The 17,459-nt window shown below is 42.4% G+C and overlaps 1 protein-coding gene across 3 annotated transcripts in view; it reads left to right on the forward strand.

The window, feature by feature from the left end:
- The first annotated feature begins 447 nt into the window (after nt 1–447).
- Nucleotides 448–17,459, forward strand: part of ripor2 (RHO family interacting cell polarization regulator 2) — a 68,696-nt gene continuing 51,684 nt past the window's right edge. The window contains exon 1 of one of the 3 annotated variants that reach the window (XM_026155601.1): nt 448–567. In XM_026155601.1, coding sequence (XP_026011386.1) covers nt 507–567 — 61 coding nt within the window. In that variant the 5' untranslated portion in view covers nt 448–506. Of the gene's footprint in view, nt 568–8,546; nt 8,981–17,459 lie in introns of those variants that run through there. The other 2 variants (XM_026155600.1, XM_026155605.1) reach the window with 2 other exon arrangements.

The following is a 17,459-nucleotide window of genomic DNA, read 5'->3' on the forward strand; positions in this document are numbered from 1 at the left end:
GAATATGTTCTCTTTTTCAGACCACTCTCTGTACACCCTAGAAAACCCCACATAGATCAGCAGCATGAACGTGCACCGAGGACATCCGCGTAAATTAAGCACTCAGGGTCACAGACCAAATGCACAGACAGGGTCGAGGTCTGCTGATTCTTTTGCCTGAGCGCTTCAGCCGCCTGTTATCTCTTCCCTCCAGGTGTACCCGGGAGCAGCAGGCCACAGCATGAGTACCGCCATCTCTGCGGTGCCAGCCGGCACAGCCGGCGTGCAGCGGCTGTATTGCGGCCATTGTCTGATGCCCTCTTTGCACTCTGACAGGCACAGAAAGGCAAAGAGTGAATGAGAAAGAGAAGAGGATCCAATTGTGAAGCGGAAAGAATGACAAAATACAATAGCGGCAGGGAGAGACAGGGAGAGAGAGCACAAAAATAGAAAGTGGTGACAGCACAAAAGGAGTAGCAGGCTTCACACTGTTAAGAAGGCATCGCTTTGGATTATCCTCTGGCACAATGCATCGCAGAGTCAAGACATACAACTACATTACGATGAAAAGATATCGATATGCTTACAGTAGGTATCTACTAGTTGTTCTCTTGCAAAGTTACTTCTGTGTGTTTTCATTACCAGCCTCGGATGTTTTCTGCCATCTCACCGAGCTTTCCTGCACACTAAACCACGCAGCGCACTGACGCAATCACAGGCTGCAGGTTTGTCCCAGTGGAAGTCGGTTTATGTGGTTTCTCTTGAATAATGTGAGAGCGGATGATACTTGCAGGATTTCAAAACTCATTTGTTGTTTTAGAAGTTCATTCACTCACATGTTCTCCTGTTTGCAGGCTGATTCATGAAGGATGTAACTCAGCAGTCTGCACTGTTTACATTGTGTTTTATGCACAAGTCATTATATCCACTCTTAGATCCAAAATACGAGTTCTCCTTCTTGGATCTCTCAGATGATTACAACACTATGCCACTACCCTATGCTATAACATATAGATTTTCTCTATAGTTTGCATTCTTGTGGGTTTTAAAGATGTTTCAGGAAGCTGGAGCAGATGTTTTGGCCTGTGTACGTCTGCATGCATGAATATGTGCAGGCTTGGCGGCGGTTTGGTACATCATGGCCGTCTTCCCTTAGTCACATGAAGCCATAATGTGCAAGACACACACTAACTCACACACGTGCACCTCCAATGAGTCAGAAAGTGCCATGGCAAATTGGATTTGCCACGCAGTGCCCTCGTTATTGTTACCCGGGTAACCAGCCACCCATTCACAGTCATCCCATTTTTTCATCTTTCTTATAGAGAGAGAGAAAAGGCCGAGGCCTGGCTAAAGAGAAAAGGAGAAGGAATGAGAGAGGTCTCCTTCCCCCCCCCCCCCGTGTCTTCTTTTTCTCCTCCGCTCCTCATCCTGTCTGGCTCATGCTCACATTAGTCTGTGGGAATGATCAAACGTGAGTTGGCCTGAGGACACTTTTCCACCGTCCTCCAAAAATGATGTGATATTTTTTGCCTTCACCTCATTCCCACCACCTCAGATGAATACCCATCTGTCAGGGTGCAGCAGAGGAAGTCAGGCTGACATCAAGAACTTTTTGGAGGAAAGTTTTCCCATAAGTCTCCTCGTTAAAATGATCAGTCCTGGAGCAGCACAAACTTTACTGCAAAATGCACTTTGTGTATGGCAGTTTGTGTAGTGTCAGCTTATTGTGGGTTGGGCGTATCTTCCTCTTTATTCACATTCTTAGTATTACTGCTTGTTTGTTTATTGCTTTAAGTCGTTATTGCATTATTGAAGAGCTTCTCAGTTAGTGTTATATCAGCAGTTGTTATGCACTGACACCAGATCACAGTTTGGAAATCTTTCACGAGAAAAGCCTGCAAGATGTTTTATTAGCAGCATGTTTGTTCCCTTTAAAATATAGTCTAAAAGAAGAGCTTTCTATAATTTATTTATCCCAATTAGAGCTGCTTAACATTTCTTTTAGAAAGTAATTTTTACACTAATAATAGCAATAATTTGCTAAATTACAGCAATTACAGCACAACTCACGGCCACATCAAGTGTGTTGGGAAAAAATCGTCAGAAGGGAACTTGTTGTGTAACAAGCATTGCTATTTTGCAAAATATCTGTCCTCAAAAATGCCCAACGGAATAGATTGAGTCGACGTCAAGTAACGATGAGCTGGTCCTGATGTCCCTGAAACAGGAAAAAGAAGAAACTGAGATTCTGGGTTCATCTAATTCTCACTAGCAGAAAGCAGCAGGGAGAATTTCATGGTTTGATCCAGGAGATGAAGCTGGATCACGACTGCTATCGTACATATTTCAGGACGTCAGTGAGGCAGTTTGAGCTCTCGTTGGCAGAGTTGGGACCACATCTGAGGAGGAGGAAAATAAATCATTTCAGGGAGGCGATTGACCTGAGTCAGCATCTAACTGTGTGTCTGAGGTAAAATAGTATCATTTTACTATTTGTATGTCACTGTATATTCAATACCTGTGCACATTTTGAGCAACAAGCTGTCACATTGCCAAATACAGTGATCTGATTGGTCAGATCTGTTTATGGTCGTACGTGAGAGTGAAAACTATTTTTGACTCATTAAATTTTCACTCAGATTTAACACATCTGGTGTGCAAAGGCCTTTTCTCTAGTGAGAAAAGTAACTCACAGAAGTAACTTTTTATTTAGCTGGCATGTTGGTTACATGTCCAGGCTTTAACTCATTGCATTTCCTTCATTACATAACCAGCAACAGGCTCGTCAGTTTCCCTCAGAGCAACAGCTAGAAGCTAGCCAAAACTGCTTCAGAGACACAGTCATTCTTGTATTTAACTATTACTGGATTCATTCGACTTGTATGCAGCCGTGTGGAATGTGAGTAACAGTAACAGACCAGTAACAGCTTTCTTGAACAGCAAAACAAACACGTTAAGCTTCTCGCTACAGAAAAAGTTGTTTGCGTATGTGGTGTGCAGTGTTGGTCAAGTTACTTGAAAAAAGTAATCAGTAACTAATTACTGATTACTTCCCCAAAAAAGTAAAATGGCCTGCATTTGTATAGCGCTTTACTCAGTCCCTAAGGACCCCAAAGCGCTTTACACTACATTCAGTCATTCACCCATTCACACGCACATTCACACACTGGCAATGGCAAGCTACATTGTAGCCACAGCTGCCCATTACTTTACTGATTACTTATTTTCAAAAGTAATTAATTACTTAGTTACTTAGTTACTTTTTCTAAACACAATTTACAACCTGAATAGGTGATAAATTGATAGATCTTTCAGCCCAATTCTACTTTTTCTGCATAATCCATCATACAAAATGTAATCAAATGGAAAAGTCTCTTTTTAAAACTTGTTTTATTAGTTTTAATCTTTTAACTTTATCCATCAAGCAAAAATTTAATTATATGCAACATTCGCTGACTGGAAGAAATTTGTTTAATATTTAAACCTATTTTCTGCACATTCCAGCACATAAAAAAATTTTTTTGTGTGTATGTTTACACTCTTTCAAATAGATGCAAGTAAAACACAGCAGAAAATAAATAAAGTCAAAGACTAGCGGTCCTTTTGCTCTATTTTTAGGGTAGGCGGAGGTTTACCTTGGTGCAGGTGTGCTGCGGCGGTCAGTGGAAGAATCCGCGAGTTTCTCTGTGAGTTTCCCATTACATGGTAGCGCACTCGGTGCTTGCTTGGAAGTTTAGGGGTTTTTTTCGCTGTAAAAAGAAGTTTTCTTCCCACGCACAACGGACGCTAATGTTTTTGTCACTTTTTATGGAATCAAACTCAAAGTAAGGTCGGTACTTCCACGCTTTAAACGCTGCACGCTCATACTCTCTCCCGCACTCTATATTAGCCATTGTTGATCTGCACACAGCTGTTGTCACAAACATTGCACTCGTTTACTCACTGTCATGAGACATTCTCGCAAAAAAATCATGGTTTTAGTAACGCGGTATCGCAGCGTTCCTACGGGAAAGTAACAGTAATCTTATTACCATTTTTGCAATAGTAATCCCTTACTTTACTCGTTACTTGAAAAAAGTAATCGGATTACCCATCTCTGGTGGTGTATGCATCAATGGTCCTAACCAGGCTGAACAAAATACCAGAATCTCCAGAAGGAAAGTAAAACTGACCTAAATGCTAACTAAAGGTCTGCAATATAAAGGAAAAAATTTCAATAACAACACTGACTATTTTTGTGAGTATATATGTGTAAGGGGTAGGAATTAGTGCAGTGAATGTATAAGTGGACACTTTCTTTTTTTCTTGTTTTTAATTTAAAACATTAATGTTATCATCTTTGCCAGAGAAGCGTTTAAATGACTGAAACTGGTATAAAAAGACAAAAAAATGGGGTGCATCCATTAAATCTGTCAGTGCAAGCCTCTCAGTGGCCTTTTAAACTTGTGGCCACAGAGACCAGTCACAGCTTTTAATGCTAGCTCAGGGACAATAACAATATAGAAACACACACTCAGTGATGTGCTCTGTTGGAGTCTCCCCACCAGTCCATAAACGTTATTGGTGCAGTTTGTCTTTAATGCAAGAGCTCAGTTGTCAAGCGCCACAGAATTAGCATGGATGCTAAAGAGCTGCTGCTTTCATGCTAATAACTGATATTTTAAGCCGTGGTAACAGGCAACATACTGATGCATATTTTCAGGGCCAGCAGAGCGGCTGTGTAGGAGGCTGAAGCCGCCTATTCAGCCTCCTGGGATACTCATCATCTGGCTCGATTCAGATGCCAAAGAGCTCCATTGTTTGACCCCATTCAAACGGCACCATTGTACAGAGCCGGTCTGATTGTGCGACAGTTACAACTGTGTATGCGTGTTTTTGTGTTCACTTGTCTGTTTGTGTTTTGTTTTGGTGGTATTGTGTGTGTGTGTTCAGTTGTATCATATGTGTGTAAGAGTAATTTGTGCGTATGCGTGGTGTTGTGTATTTGCATTTCCTGAAGCAGGGGCTTTTTCTCTGGTGGTCAGAACAAATAGCCGGCCATTGAAATGCAGCAGGGCAAACGCTGACCCCATTTTCTGGCGCTGCAGGCCGGCAACAGTTCACGGTTACAGAAAGAGAGAGAAGAGAAGCTCCTATATTTTCCGACATCTGCATGTACCATTTTTGCATTGAATAAAGTGAGCCTCGGTTTAAGGGAAAAACAACAACAACAATGTTTTGCACATAATGATGACACAGTCAACAGCAGAACCAGCTCGTTATAGGAGTGCACAGATGGGAGTGGGATGAGTCTGCATAAGACAGTGGGCTTTGCTTTGCATGTGTCACTGTGTTTTCTGTTTACTTGCCTGCCTGACCAGTGACTCTAGCTCCCTGCGACACAGAGCAGCGAGTCAAAATGTCACTGCTGTTAGCCGTGAAGCAGCAGTCTGGTTGGCGAGCATTAATTATGATCCGTCACTTAGTCCGACACTCGAGTTTAACTTGCAGTGTGGTTCTTGTCGCGTTAATCAAAGAGAAAGATCTTTGCAGGGCTGCGTGATTACAAGACAGCATTCAGAAGAAGCCTTTCAGATTGCTCTCATGCACAGTTTTCATCAACATACAGTTACTTAAAATTCTTACTCTTCATTTTATTTGTTTACCGTTTCTCTGAGCATTGCACACTCTGACCTTGGGTGAATTTGCAGGGAAGACTGTGGCACCTGAATGTTGCAGACCTACAAACTATGAAAACATCCACTTTTAAAGAGGTGCTGATATTTACTGGTGCTCAACCTGGATGCTTCCTTACGTCTTAATTCCTATGGAAGCAGCTGACTGCTCTGCATGGAAACGTGGACCCTCAATAAATATAAAGCAATAATTCTGAGTAAAATACAACTAAAATATATCAAATCAAAGGCTTATTTATTCAAATAATTAATTGTAAAGGAAAACATGTTTGGTATGAACTGAATGTATACTAAGTAAAATTCATTTGACATTTAATTTACATTGTATTTACTTAATACAATTACATGCAAAATTTAATGTAATTGAATTGGTTAAAATCAGAATTTGGGGCCAGATTTCTTTGTTTCTCTTTTTTGAATGACTTCATCTTTGGGTTTTGAGTTGCAGCGGCCAGTTTTAGCCATCTTCACAGATTCTGTGTTGCTTCAGATTGGCAGATAAGATTTGAACACATTTCTAACAAACACGACACACTCTGTTCCTCTTATCGACCTCACACAAACAGGAAATACTCTCATAAAGCGAGCCTTTCTCTCAACCCAAAGACGTTCTTAAAACAACTCTTTGGTCTCACATTCTTTGCGCGTCCTTTTGCGATGTGTCCGGATTGTCTGGACTTGCCCCAGTGAAAATGAGTTTATTCCCTCAAGCTTTGGCCTTGAAGGGAGCCAGCGGCTGGGGAGAGGAAGTCTGAAGGAAAAGTGATAATGAACTGACTTTAGGCCTACTTTCTATTTTGGTTTGAAATTGGTTTGTCTAAATGGGGTGAGTCAGAGAAACTGCTTTCTGGCAGATGTAGGCACAGAGTGAGAAAGAGGAAGAAAGTTCTGTCTGCCTGCTATTAAAAAAACAAACCGTTTCCATCTAAGAATAAATTAAAGGTCAAAAAGACACAAAGCCCTGCATGTTAACAGTAATTTAGGAGTGGACATGAAATGCTTGAAAGAGGCTGTTAAAGGGCCTCCTGGGGATGGACCAAAGCTTTTTAAAAAGCTGGAAAACTACTTCAGACTTATAAAGTGCGCTAGAGAGTTTGTCATTATGCAACACAACATGACAGGACTCCAAAAATATATCCAAGCCGTTCTACATGCTTTTGTTTTTCTCTAAAACAGCACAACACATGAGTTCAGTGCCAGTCTGTGCTGTTTAACCCCCTTTATTTCTATTTAGGTCAAGCTGCTAAACATTAGACTACCTGACAAGATTTCTTACAGTTTTAAACAGTTTTTGGGCTTTACTTTGTTAATCTCTTTAAATGATTTGTTTCTTGCATTCTTAATTACTGGATTTAAAGGTATTACATGCTGATACCTGCAGATAAAGACTGAGGATGTCCAGTTGAGGTCAGATGCTCATTTTGGGGTTTGGGGCTTTTAGTGATTTCTTCTGCTTATACCGGAAGTTTGTTGATGGTCACCATAAGCATTTATCTTATATTTCTACTGTATTTCTCATCTGCTGTTTTTACTATTTGTTTTTAATTGTTTTTTGTATTATAATTTATTTTGTTTCTTTAGTTCATATTTAGATTTTTTTTTGTCCTGCAGGGAAACATGTTTCTAACCAATTAAACTTTGAAACTTGAAACTTTTCCACCCAATTATTTTTTTAAAGTCCATTGAAGACGTATGCTGTTTATTCATCTTATCCTGGAAAAACAACAGCTCAAGGAAAACATTAAAAGCCCAAAATTACCACTACATTCATACCTGTGATGAGTGGAGGTGAACGCACAGCTGTATGGTCAATAAGTACCACAGACTTGGAGAGGTGCTAGTATCACTGTAGACTCTAATTCTTGTTCCACCGGAGACATTTACAATGACCATTACATTTGTTTCTGTTCTCTGCGATTTATAGAAAGACCTTAAAACCTTGGCAGTCAGCAAGATTTATCAGATTGTCGTGTATTCAGGTGAAATGAAAAAAATATTCATTTATAAAGGACAAAGAGCTGGAGGCGACATCTCTTTATTCACACGTGCGAACGCCCTGTCTATAAATGCATGATTATATGGAACAGATGACAGAGACCAGGATTAATATCCAGTCCAAAGATAAATTAGTCACTTTTTAGATGCATCACTCAAGTCAAGCATTGCTTCTAAAGAGAAATCTTGTACTAAACAATTGTGTACTGTACTAAAAGTTGACTGAATACTTTAACACTGAGAATGAAAGAATCCGGAGGCTTTACGCTGTTTTAAAGCATATTTGTAAAGGCCAGAAATCTCTGTTTGCGCTTCCTAAACACAGATTTCAAGTGTGTGACTCAGTGTAGTCTTGAGCAAAAGACTGAAATGTAAAAACTACTATTCTGCGAGAGGTTCTCCCACTCTGTCTGAATCTAAATCTGTCTCTTTCAGAGCAGGTGAGTGTGCTTATTTGCTGCATGAGCAGCTCTGTGGAGGCTTTCAGCAACAGCAGATGACAACAGACTTTACCGGCTCTGCCAAGGCCTCCTCACAGCGGGTCACAAAAAAGAAAAAGAAAAAAATAGAGGGAGAGATCAGTGTGGTCCCATGATTCCTAGTGAGCTGTGAAGGAATGACAAGCAGAGCCAGCTTCATGTCTCACACACCATGTCAAACACACACACGCACACGCACACACACACACACAGGGTGTGTTTTCACACCCTCTTTGCATGTCCTTGCTGGCTTAAAATAAAGAATCTAATTATTCTGGTTAAATCACCAGGCGCTTGAGCTGACTCATTGTGGAGAGCCATAATGTGCATATGGACACACACGCACACACATGAAGAAACACATGTACACACTACTGATCCTCCCCGTGCTGTACGCTCGCACACATGCGCACAGTTACTCATACAAGTGCTCTCCAACCGGCACGCTCTCACTTCAGCCTTGCACAGGATGTTATGAAATCAGCACTGTTGCTGAAACTTGGTGAAGGTCGCTGGGAGTCCTCTCTCTCACCCACACACACACACTTCACCTGGCACTTACGCACTCGTTCTCGTGCGGAGAGCTGAAGCTCAGCTCAGTCCCTGTCCCCTCCTGCTTGTGCGAGGAGCCTGCCGGCGATCGGACTGTCGCCTGTAGCGAAGAGGCCGGGCCGGCGTCGATTCAATTTTTACAGCCCAGTCGCTCTCTCTCTCTGAGGCTGAAGGAAGACAAGAGGGTGAGAAGAAGAGAAAGAAGAGGAGGAATAGTGATGGCCGTGACCGACATTGCAGAGGACGACCTGGATGAGAGGATGCGCGAAGAAGCGGAGGACGTCTTCTACGAGGACGGTAGGATTGCCAAGAGTCAAATGTGAAGTGTTTTAAAGCGGGCGTGGGTTTGACAGGTGGGCTGCAGGGCCGAGACAGCTGCCCCAGCGCTGCGGCAAGGTCAGACTGGTTGGTTTGTGAGTTGTGGTTATGATCAGGGTTAAAGAAAGGGTAAAAATGATGGTTGAAGGGCGCCCCAGAGGGCTCTCCCTAGCTGTGTAGGTGGCGTTGTCAACGGCACGGTTGAGTAGCCTTTCCTAAACACAGAGATGGAAAATGAGTAACCTCAAGATAAATAGATTTGTCTCAGTGAAATGAAAAAATCACGGTCAGTGTAATGAATGCTTCAGCTGTGTCTCGAGTTTCCCTTCATCACAGGCGCTCTGTGCAGTTTTTTTTTTAATCGATTTCAAACTTTTACCCTTTTTAGAAAGCCGAGAGGAGCAGTGCCCTCTGCAGCGTGTGGGGGCGTTCTTGTATAACAAGCAGATGTTTTTAACAAGCATTATTCTCCACAAGAAAATCTCTTGTTTGTTTTTGGGTGGGGGTGTTTGCTATTTTAAAACAAAGTGTAATCATAACCTGAGGTGAGCTGGATGCTGGAAGAGTGATGAGCAACAGCAGAACTTTACTGATGATCATTCATGAGAAGGTGAGAAACGTGTCAGCTCGGGTAGTAACTGTTGGAAAAGTAATCTCCAGTATCAGGACTGAGACGACACAATACCAGATATTGATGCTTTATAGTTTCATGTGCATCTCATGACACTTTTTGTCTTTAATGTGCCCCCGTCTATTTAAAGGAACAGCTCGGTATTTTGCAAAAAGCTATTTTTCTGTTTTTCGCATGAAGAAAAATGTTAGTTTTTTAAAAACATATGCTTCATTCCCACGAATGCTGTGATGGTTCTGGTGCAGAATCCTGAACTAGTTTTCAGGCCCTGTAGCTCAGGAGATGGAGTGGGTGGTCCACTAAATGGGAGGAAACACCAACCTTCACATCCTGTAGTCTGAACACAGACGTAACCACGGGCAAGATTCTACACTCTGCTCCGATTCATCCATCAAAGCTTGACTGTGTGAGTTTTAGGTTGAAAGCACTTAGGCGGGAAAAAAATGGCTTGTGTGAATGTGACGGATTGAGGCGTGCAGGAAGAAAGTGTTTCGAGTGCTCAAATAGAGTTTGAAAAGCACTATAAGAACAAGTCCATTTATCATTTCCATCACAAAAAGGCTGGGTCCAGAGCAGGAACCAGTGATGTCAGCGGTTATGGGAAGCGGCTACTGCAAAAATTTAAATGATGCAGAACCTGCAGATTTTGTTGGCCATGAATGCAACTTCTGCTACGTAACATCAGGTTCTCAAACCTGTTGCAATGCAGGCTGGCCAAGGCAGAAGTGGCTCTGCAACATTATCTGCACCGACAGCGGGAAAAAACAGTGTACTTTTGACAGTCTTTACGCTAAGATAAGCTCATCAGACGATGGTGTTTCTTCAAATCTAGATCCTGGCAAGAAAACAAAACACATACTTCCCAAAAACTGTCCCTTTAATTCCAATGAAACTGTTTCCCTTCCTCGTTTTGATAAGCACATCCCTGCATCAGTGGCAAAATGGTCGATTACTCTCATTCACAGAGGCAAACGCCTCACATCAGAGCTTTACAAGTGCTCTCCCATGTTTTGTGTTTACACTGGCTTTTCTTAGCAGTTAAATTACACACTAACTGATTGGATTACACACACTAACACCAGCCCTTTGATACATTAATACATTTATCTTTAGGGTCCGCGCAGGCTTAAAAAGGCTCTTCTGCAGCTTGTCAGATGGCGAGTGGACGGGGCGGAGGAGGATATTCCGAGTTATTTCGTCATTTGGTGTGCGACGTATGTAAATGCCTCCACTGACCCACTTCTGACTGATACTCACCGATGGTAATGTGACGTTCCCTTTGAACAGCGCTGCCAGGAGGTACACATGACTCTGTGCAACAAAGCAGCCAATCACAGCACACGGATTCATGTGCCGCTTGGCCAGCAGGCATGAGTGTGTTTATTCATAGACTCAGAGGAAGGTTGCACAATACGGATCACTAATATTTTCTGTTCTAATTAGCTCTTTGGATTAGCGATGGGCTTATTCTGTTGTTTTGTGTGTGTGTGTGTGTGTGTGTGTGTGTGTGTGTGTGTGTGTGTGTGTGTGTGTGTGTGTGTGTGTGTGTGTGTTTCATTTTTATTGGTGCCAAATGCAAATTTATTACAATTGTCCTATTTCCCTTCTCAGTCAAATCACAGTTAGTGAACTATTTGCATATCTTTCACATCTTTCCTATGCACACATCAGCGTTGTGTTGAATGCGCTCAGCGTAAAGTGTGTGACATTGTTCTGCAGGCTTGTAACGGCCCTCGACACCACAAGGGGTCAAACGGCGAATTCAGGGGGAAAGTAGGAGTTACACTTCTCAAAGCATGAGAAAGACCTTTTTCCTCCTGTAACGTTAAACCTTAATCCTAACCACAACGCAGGAAATAAGATTCGAAGAAGAAATCTGACAAAACACTGGCAAAATTCTTCTTTCTTGGCTCCAGATATGAAGCCTGCTTTCATTCTGCTTCTGTCTAAAAATAAGTGTCCATTCATTTAGAAATAGCTGAGAATTACAAGCATGAAACTCATCACTGTCATCGCTTTGTAGAGTCTAATGAAAAGCATGGTGTGGTGTCTTAAACGCACAGATAAAAGCCAGATGAAGGAAGTAACAGACATCACAGCCCTCGCTACAACAGCTATAACAATACCCCAATGTGGCACTGAACTCAGAATTGCCGTTATAAAAAAGGGAGTGTATGTGAAGTTTTGTTAGCTCTGCGCTTCACAGACGTTTCTGCCTCTGTGCTGAGCTGAATTATGACTAAAGGAGTGCTACTTTTAGCCTGGCAGCAGAAATGTCAGAGTGCCTGAACATAGCAGATACACAGCGACACACACGCACACACTCTCTCTCCTCCTTTTCCTGCCTCTCCTCCCCACTCACACACACTCTGTGACTCCAGTTCACGTCGTATGAATTAACAAAAAGCCTCGGTTAGCTTTGCTCACAGGAACAATGTGTTTCAAAGTACTCTGCCAAAAAGCAGCTGCTTTGTAGGGACGTGATAAGTGTGCTCACAGTGTGCAGATCAGCACATGTTGACCAGATTATACCCACTGTATTCATGAATGTTTGTCTTCTGTAAATCACTTTGTGATAGCTGTCTGTGAAAGATGCTACATAAAGTATGCAAAACTAAATTCTGTGTTTCTGAGTCGGAACACGTGAGAAAGTGTCATGTGGAGGTCTCTTGGCAGATGTTTACAGTGAGATTAAACCTTTGGACTAACTTCACATATATTATCATTGCCACCTATTTTATGTGTTACCCCCCTGTGTTTATTTGTGATACAGTGGCTGAAATGTGCAATCACAAAAATCAACATTAGGAGTTTTAGAGGCGTTTTTTTCACTTCTGTTTAATGTGTCGCAGTATTAGTAGAGAGAAATTTCTCAATCGCCCATTTAAAGAAAGCAGCTACTGCATGAACAGCTATCGCACATGCGTATTTATGTATAATGATTCAAACAGAGTCACGCTCATGAGTCCATGCATAATCACCTCTGCATGAACTCCCACCGGACCTGAGCGTTTCTGCTTAAAGCTCAAAGAAACTACAGTGAAACATCTTAAGTGGTTTTACACAGAGGCTAAGAAACAGTGGGTCCACTTTATACCCTTATCACCTTTTTCTATACATACATTCACACACACATGCGCAATCTACCTTTTTGAAGCCTCTCTGAAAAACAGAAAATTAGATTGCATCAGTAAAAGTGAACAGTAGCTTCTTTGAGACCAGAATAAACTCTTTAACTCCTTCTTTTCCTGTCATGTGAAGTCCAGAGAGTGATTATTGGTCTACTTCTGTGGCTGTGTGCAAAAACAAAGTAGAACAGAGCGGCACGTCTCAAACGGGAGCAGGCATAGCAGGACAGTAAAAATACAGTTGAGCGCTGGATCGATGGCGCCATGGATGGAGTAATGTGTTGGTGTTTGGTATTTAAATAAACCAGTGTTTGACTAACTGGGTCAGCTCAGAAAGCATGAAGAGAGGCTTTCAGTCACAAGTGAGGAGGGTTGTCGGTATCAGGGAGGCCTCAGAGCACCTTGAGTTAAAGTTTAGAGAACCACAAAGGAAGTAAGTCCTTCAAAATATCTAAATCTGTGAAAAAGTTCTTGCTCTCGTGCAGGAATGTTTTTGCATTGTTCCTGCTTCTTGCACAACAGGATTCATCCCTACCCTGACTGCAGACTGCTAATTACATGACAAAACCACTAATTGCTGACCTCACCAGCTATTGTTTGTTTGTTTGTTTTAATGCAGTGCAGTTTTTGAAAGCTGCCCGAAGCACAGTGGATTCTGCAGAATTTCACCGAGGTGAAAGGCAGGTGGAGCTTTGAGCGATAGCGTGAAGTGGCACTACCCCTGAAACCGTTTACGCCTTTGATGTAGTGTTTAAGCCTCCACTCTTTTAAGCCTTTGCCAGGGGGGCTTTTCTTTAAGGTTTGCAGCTAATCAACACCTGAGATTCTAAGGATGAACAAATAAATAGGAGCATGACTCGACACGCAGGCTTCTCTTAAAGGAACAATGTCTCAAGCCCCAGAATTGGGGACTCATTTCCATTGTACAGGAATTTCTCCTGCAACAGGAGGCAGCAGTGGAGGAACTGCATTTCTTTGGTAATAAGGACACGGAAAAGACAGCTGGACTGAGGTGAAAACACTTTTATCCACTGTAAAAGTTGAGGGTTGTGTGTTTTATGCAGCATTAGCTGAATGCACCTCATTGTAATGCGGTTAAGCAACAATATGAGAGTCAGAGGTTTATATATTACCACACAGCCACATGCTTAATTTCATTTCACAAAGTCATAATCAAATCACAGCTTCACATATGAGTACTGATGAGCTCTTATTATGTTATCATTCTGATGACATGAAATCTATCTCGCTTCCACGGTACAAGCTTTTATCTCTTTGCCCTGAGGGTGAGATGAGTGATGCACCCCCACAACACGAGCGCGCACACTTAACACGAGCCATTAGCATAACATACAGAGCTCCAGGAGAAGGCTGTAAGACTAGAAGCCTGGTCGGATTTCATAAATCCATTTTTCCCCTCTTAGCCTCTTGTCTGTACTTGCCTTGTGCAGCAGAGGAAACCAAATCCTTCCCCGCTGACATTGTGCCCGATGACAGTGGATCACGACCAATGAGTGGGGAGCAAAGAGGATATCGAGCCATGATAGCGCAGTGCCTAAAGCTGACTTCAGTTTTAGATAGTTAGCAAATTTTACGTCATTTAAACCAGCACTAGTGCATCAAGTGTTTTTATGATCTACCCCACTTTGTAGAAAGAATAAGATGCCGATAAAATACTGAGTGGTTCCAGGTGAGACTGAAGTGCTTGTGCGATGAGAGAGAACGAGACTGCAGAGAACAAGACCGAAAACTTCTGCAACATATAGTGCGCTGCACTTAGAGTCTGAGCTCTTTGTTGCATTGGAAATCCTTTAAGCCCATTTTAGATCTGAAAAACAGCTGTGCAGTCAAACCTGACTCAGTTAATGACTAGCTTTGTTTGTCAGAACTTGCTCAACTGCTTGTTAATGCAAATGTCTTATCAGCCGATCACATGGTGGCAGCTGAGTGCATTTAGGCATATAGGCATGTTCAAGAGGAGCTGCTAAAATTCAAACTGAGTATCAGACTGGGGCAGAAATTTAAATGCAAAACAGATGGCTGCATCTCCCTGAGCATCCTTTTCAAAGGGAGTTTTTCCTTCCCACTGTCACCAAGTGCGTGCTCCTATGAGACTCATGTCATTCCTGGAGTTTTACCAATCATTTTTCTAGCGATTAGCATCAACCCTTAGCAACCACAAACCAACTGGTCAGGAAACACTCATGTTCCATCATGAAAGGCGGTTTTGGAGCTAACATTAGCTGCTCTCTTTAAATGCCCTCCTTTGCCCTGCTTGTGGCAGGTCTGAGTGAATCACTGCACCTTAGTGCTCTGGTTTAGCTGTACAAACTGAACACTTGATATGTAAGTAACATTTGTTCAGGCCTGTTTAGATAGATTTTTATCATTTGCCTCATGTAAGACAATAATACATATTTTTTAGGTCCAGTCTTTTCGGATGTTCTGATTTCCTCTATGGTTGTTGTTGTTGGCGCTCTTACGTTATGGCTTTGGCATTTACTATTTTGTTATGCTAGTTAAAGTCACCACTACCGTGGAAGTTGAGAATGATTTTGACTTAAAGCACTTTTTTCAAAATGTTTACACACAATATTATCATTTTATCACGGCACCATAATCGCGTAGTGCAAAATCTGATATCTGGGCTAAAGCTTGTCTTGCCAGAGCTTGTTTAAGGCAGTATTTCTGGAGAAATTACACAAGGAATCTCAGTATTTGGTATGATTGTTGCTTATATCGTCTGGCACTAAAATTATATTTGTTTTTGCTTCCCTTTTACTCTTCTTTATAGCATCAGAATCTGTGGCACTGGGGTCTAGCAGACAATACTGTCTTAATAATGAAAACCCTCATACCTGTGACTCACTTCACTGTTAAAGTGTGTAAGCTGCAATTGAAATTCACACCATGATTATATCAGACTTAGATGAAGAGCTTTCCCCGCAGCAAAAACAGAGAGTTCAGTCGGGCAGCACGGTGGTCAGACCAGGCAGTAATTTGGCCGATGTTTGTTGCTGTCTGTCAGCTTGAGCTGAACTTTTATGGGACATAAAGAGACACTCGACCCTCCCATGACTGCCAATCACAAACTGGTTTGTCAGGGATGCTATCAATGGAAATGCATATCTGTTATCAGAGCGAGTACGACAGGGGGAGCGGGCTGAGCTCGAGACTGATGTGAACTAACTCGCCCCGCCGTCAGACACACACATGCACTGAGCCATTCCTGTTTGAAAACTGCCTTGAAAATTCACACACTGGCAGTCCACCCACACACAAAACCTCCAGTGTGTGGCCACAGATGTCGTCTCTGTCCACGGGGATGCAACACGCTAACAGACTAACGTGACAGTCCTGCAGTTCATGCGTCAGCGGCCGCTCTGTGTTGGGGAAAGCTCTGACCTGAGGGGACCTAGTGTAGCTGGCATATTACTGCTCCGCTCTACATCTCCCCTCTTCCTGCTTCTGACAGTTGGCTTCACTGACCTACTTTAGCCAGAAGCCTACAACTATTATTACTACTATTATTTTCTGCAGCTCTCACTGAATGAGAGGCGAGAGAAAAATTAAAAGAGCAACAAAAACAAAGGGGACGTTTGATGGTGCAACATTCAGTAAGCCAGATGATGGAAGAGCAGAAATCTTTCTCTCTCTGCAGACATATCTCAGCCCTTTTGTTGCTCACTGATATTTGCACGTGGTTTATATGAAAGGCGGCAGTTTCACCTTTCGGTTTACAGTTCTCATGCGGTTACCATGGCAGTGTGTGCTGTGGTCAGCACTGGGCGTGCGAGATTTACACTTAGTGGTTTGGAACTACTCTCACAGTGAGGTAACTCTGTTTAGAGCATGGAGCGTAGCAGGCCACCCATGGCTCTTCACAGAGCAGATTAGCGCCTGTTATTTGGCACTGAGTCAGAGTGCATGTAATTTAAATGGACAAGCCACCAGTGAGGGTTAAGCACAAGCATAAATCCTGAGAAAGTTACCTGGATCTTGCAGAGTTCTCTTTCCAGGTATGCCACCCATCAGGAAGAAGTAGTACAAGCTCACATCCACACCTAAGGCCCATTTAGACTCACTAGCTGACCTAACATGAACATCGGCTGGACTGTGGAGGTGGGGGGGATCAGGAGCACCTGCAGAAAATCCATGCAGCTGCAGGAAGCACCTGCAATCATCCAAAAAGGCTCCAGAGGACAAGGAGGTTTGAAACTAGAAACTTCTTGCTGTTAGGCGACAATGTTAACCGAAGTGGTATCATTCCACAGCAACATTTCACTATAAATAACAAATTCCAAACTAAAACAGTTCAAAATGTATTTTAATGAAATGAATTCACCACTTACAGACGTGTTTTAAAACCAGTCAGTCACATTTCTTAACCATTTCTAAAGATGGTTATGTGGTAGTGTCTGCTAAAACCAGTAAGAAGCCTCGCTGCTGAATTCCTTTTCATTTGTGGAGCTTTTTAAATCTATACAGAGTCAGAAACATGCTCTATAACACACATCCACGCCTTGTCGGTTACTCTGACTGTGAGTTGGATGATATTGTTGACACACACATGCATGGGATGCCTCCAAGCCCCAGGGGGGCCAGGAGTCTACCTGCAACAGCCAAGCTGTCATTACAGACCAAAGCAGACAGGAGCCATGGAGCCATGCCTGTACACGGCCTGTAATTGATTCACCTC

The sequence above is a fragment of the Astatotilapia calliptera genome, chromosome 22, assembly GCF_900246225.1.
Source record: "Astatotilapia calliptera chromosome 22, fAstCal1.2, whole genome shotgun sequence".
NCBI classification, from domain to species: domain Eukaryota; kingdom Metazoa; phylum Chordata; class Actinopteri; order Cichliformes; family Cichlidae; genus Astatotilapia; species Astatotilapia calliptera.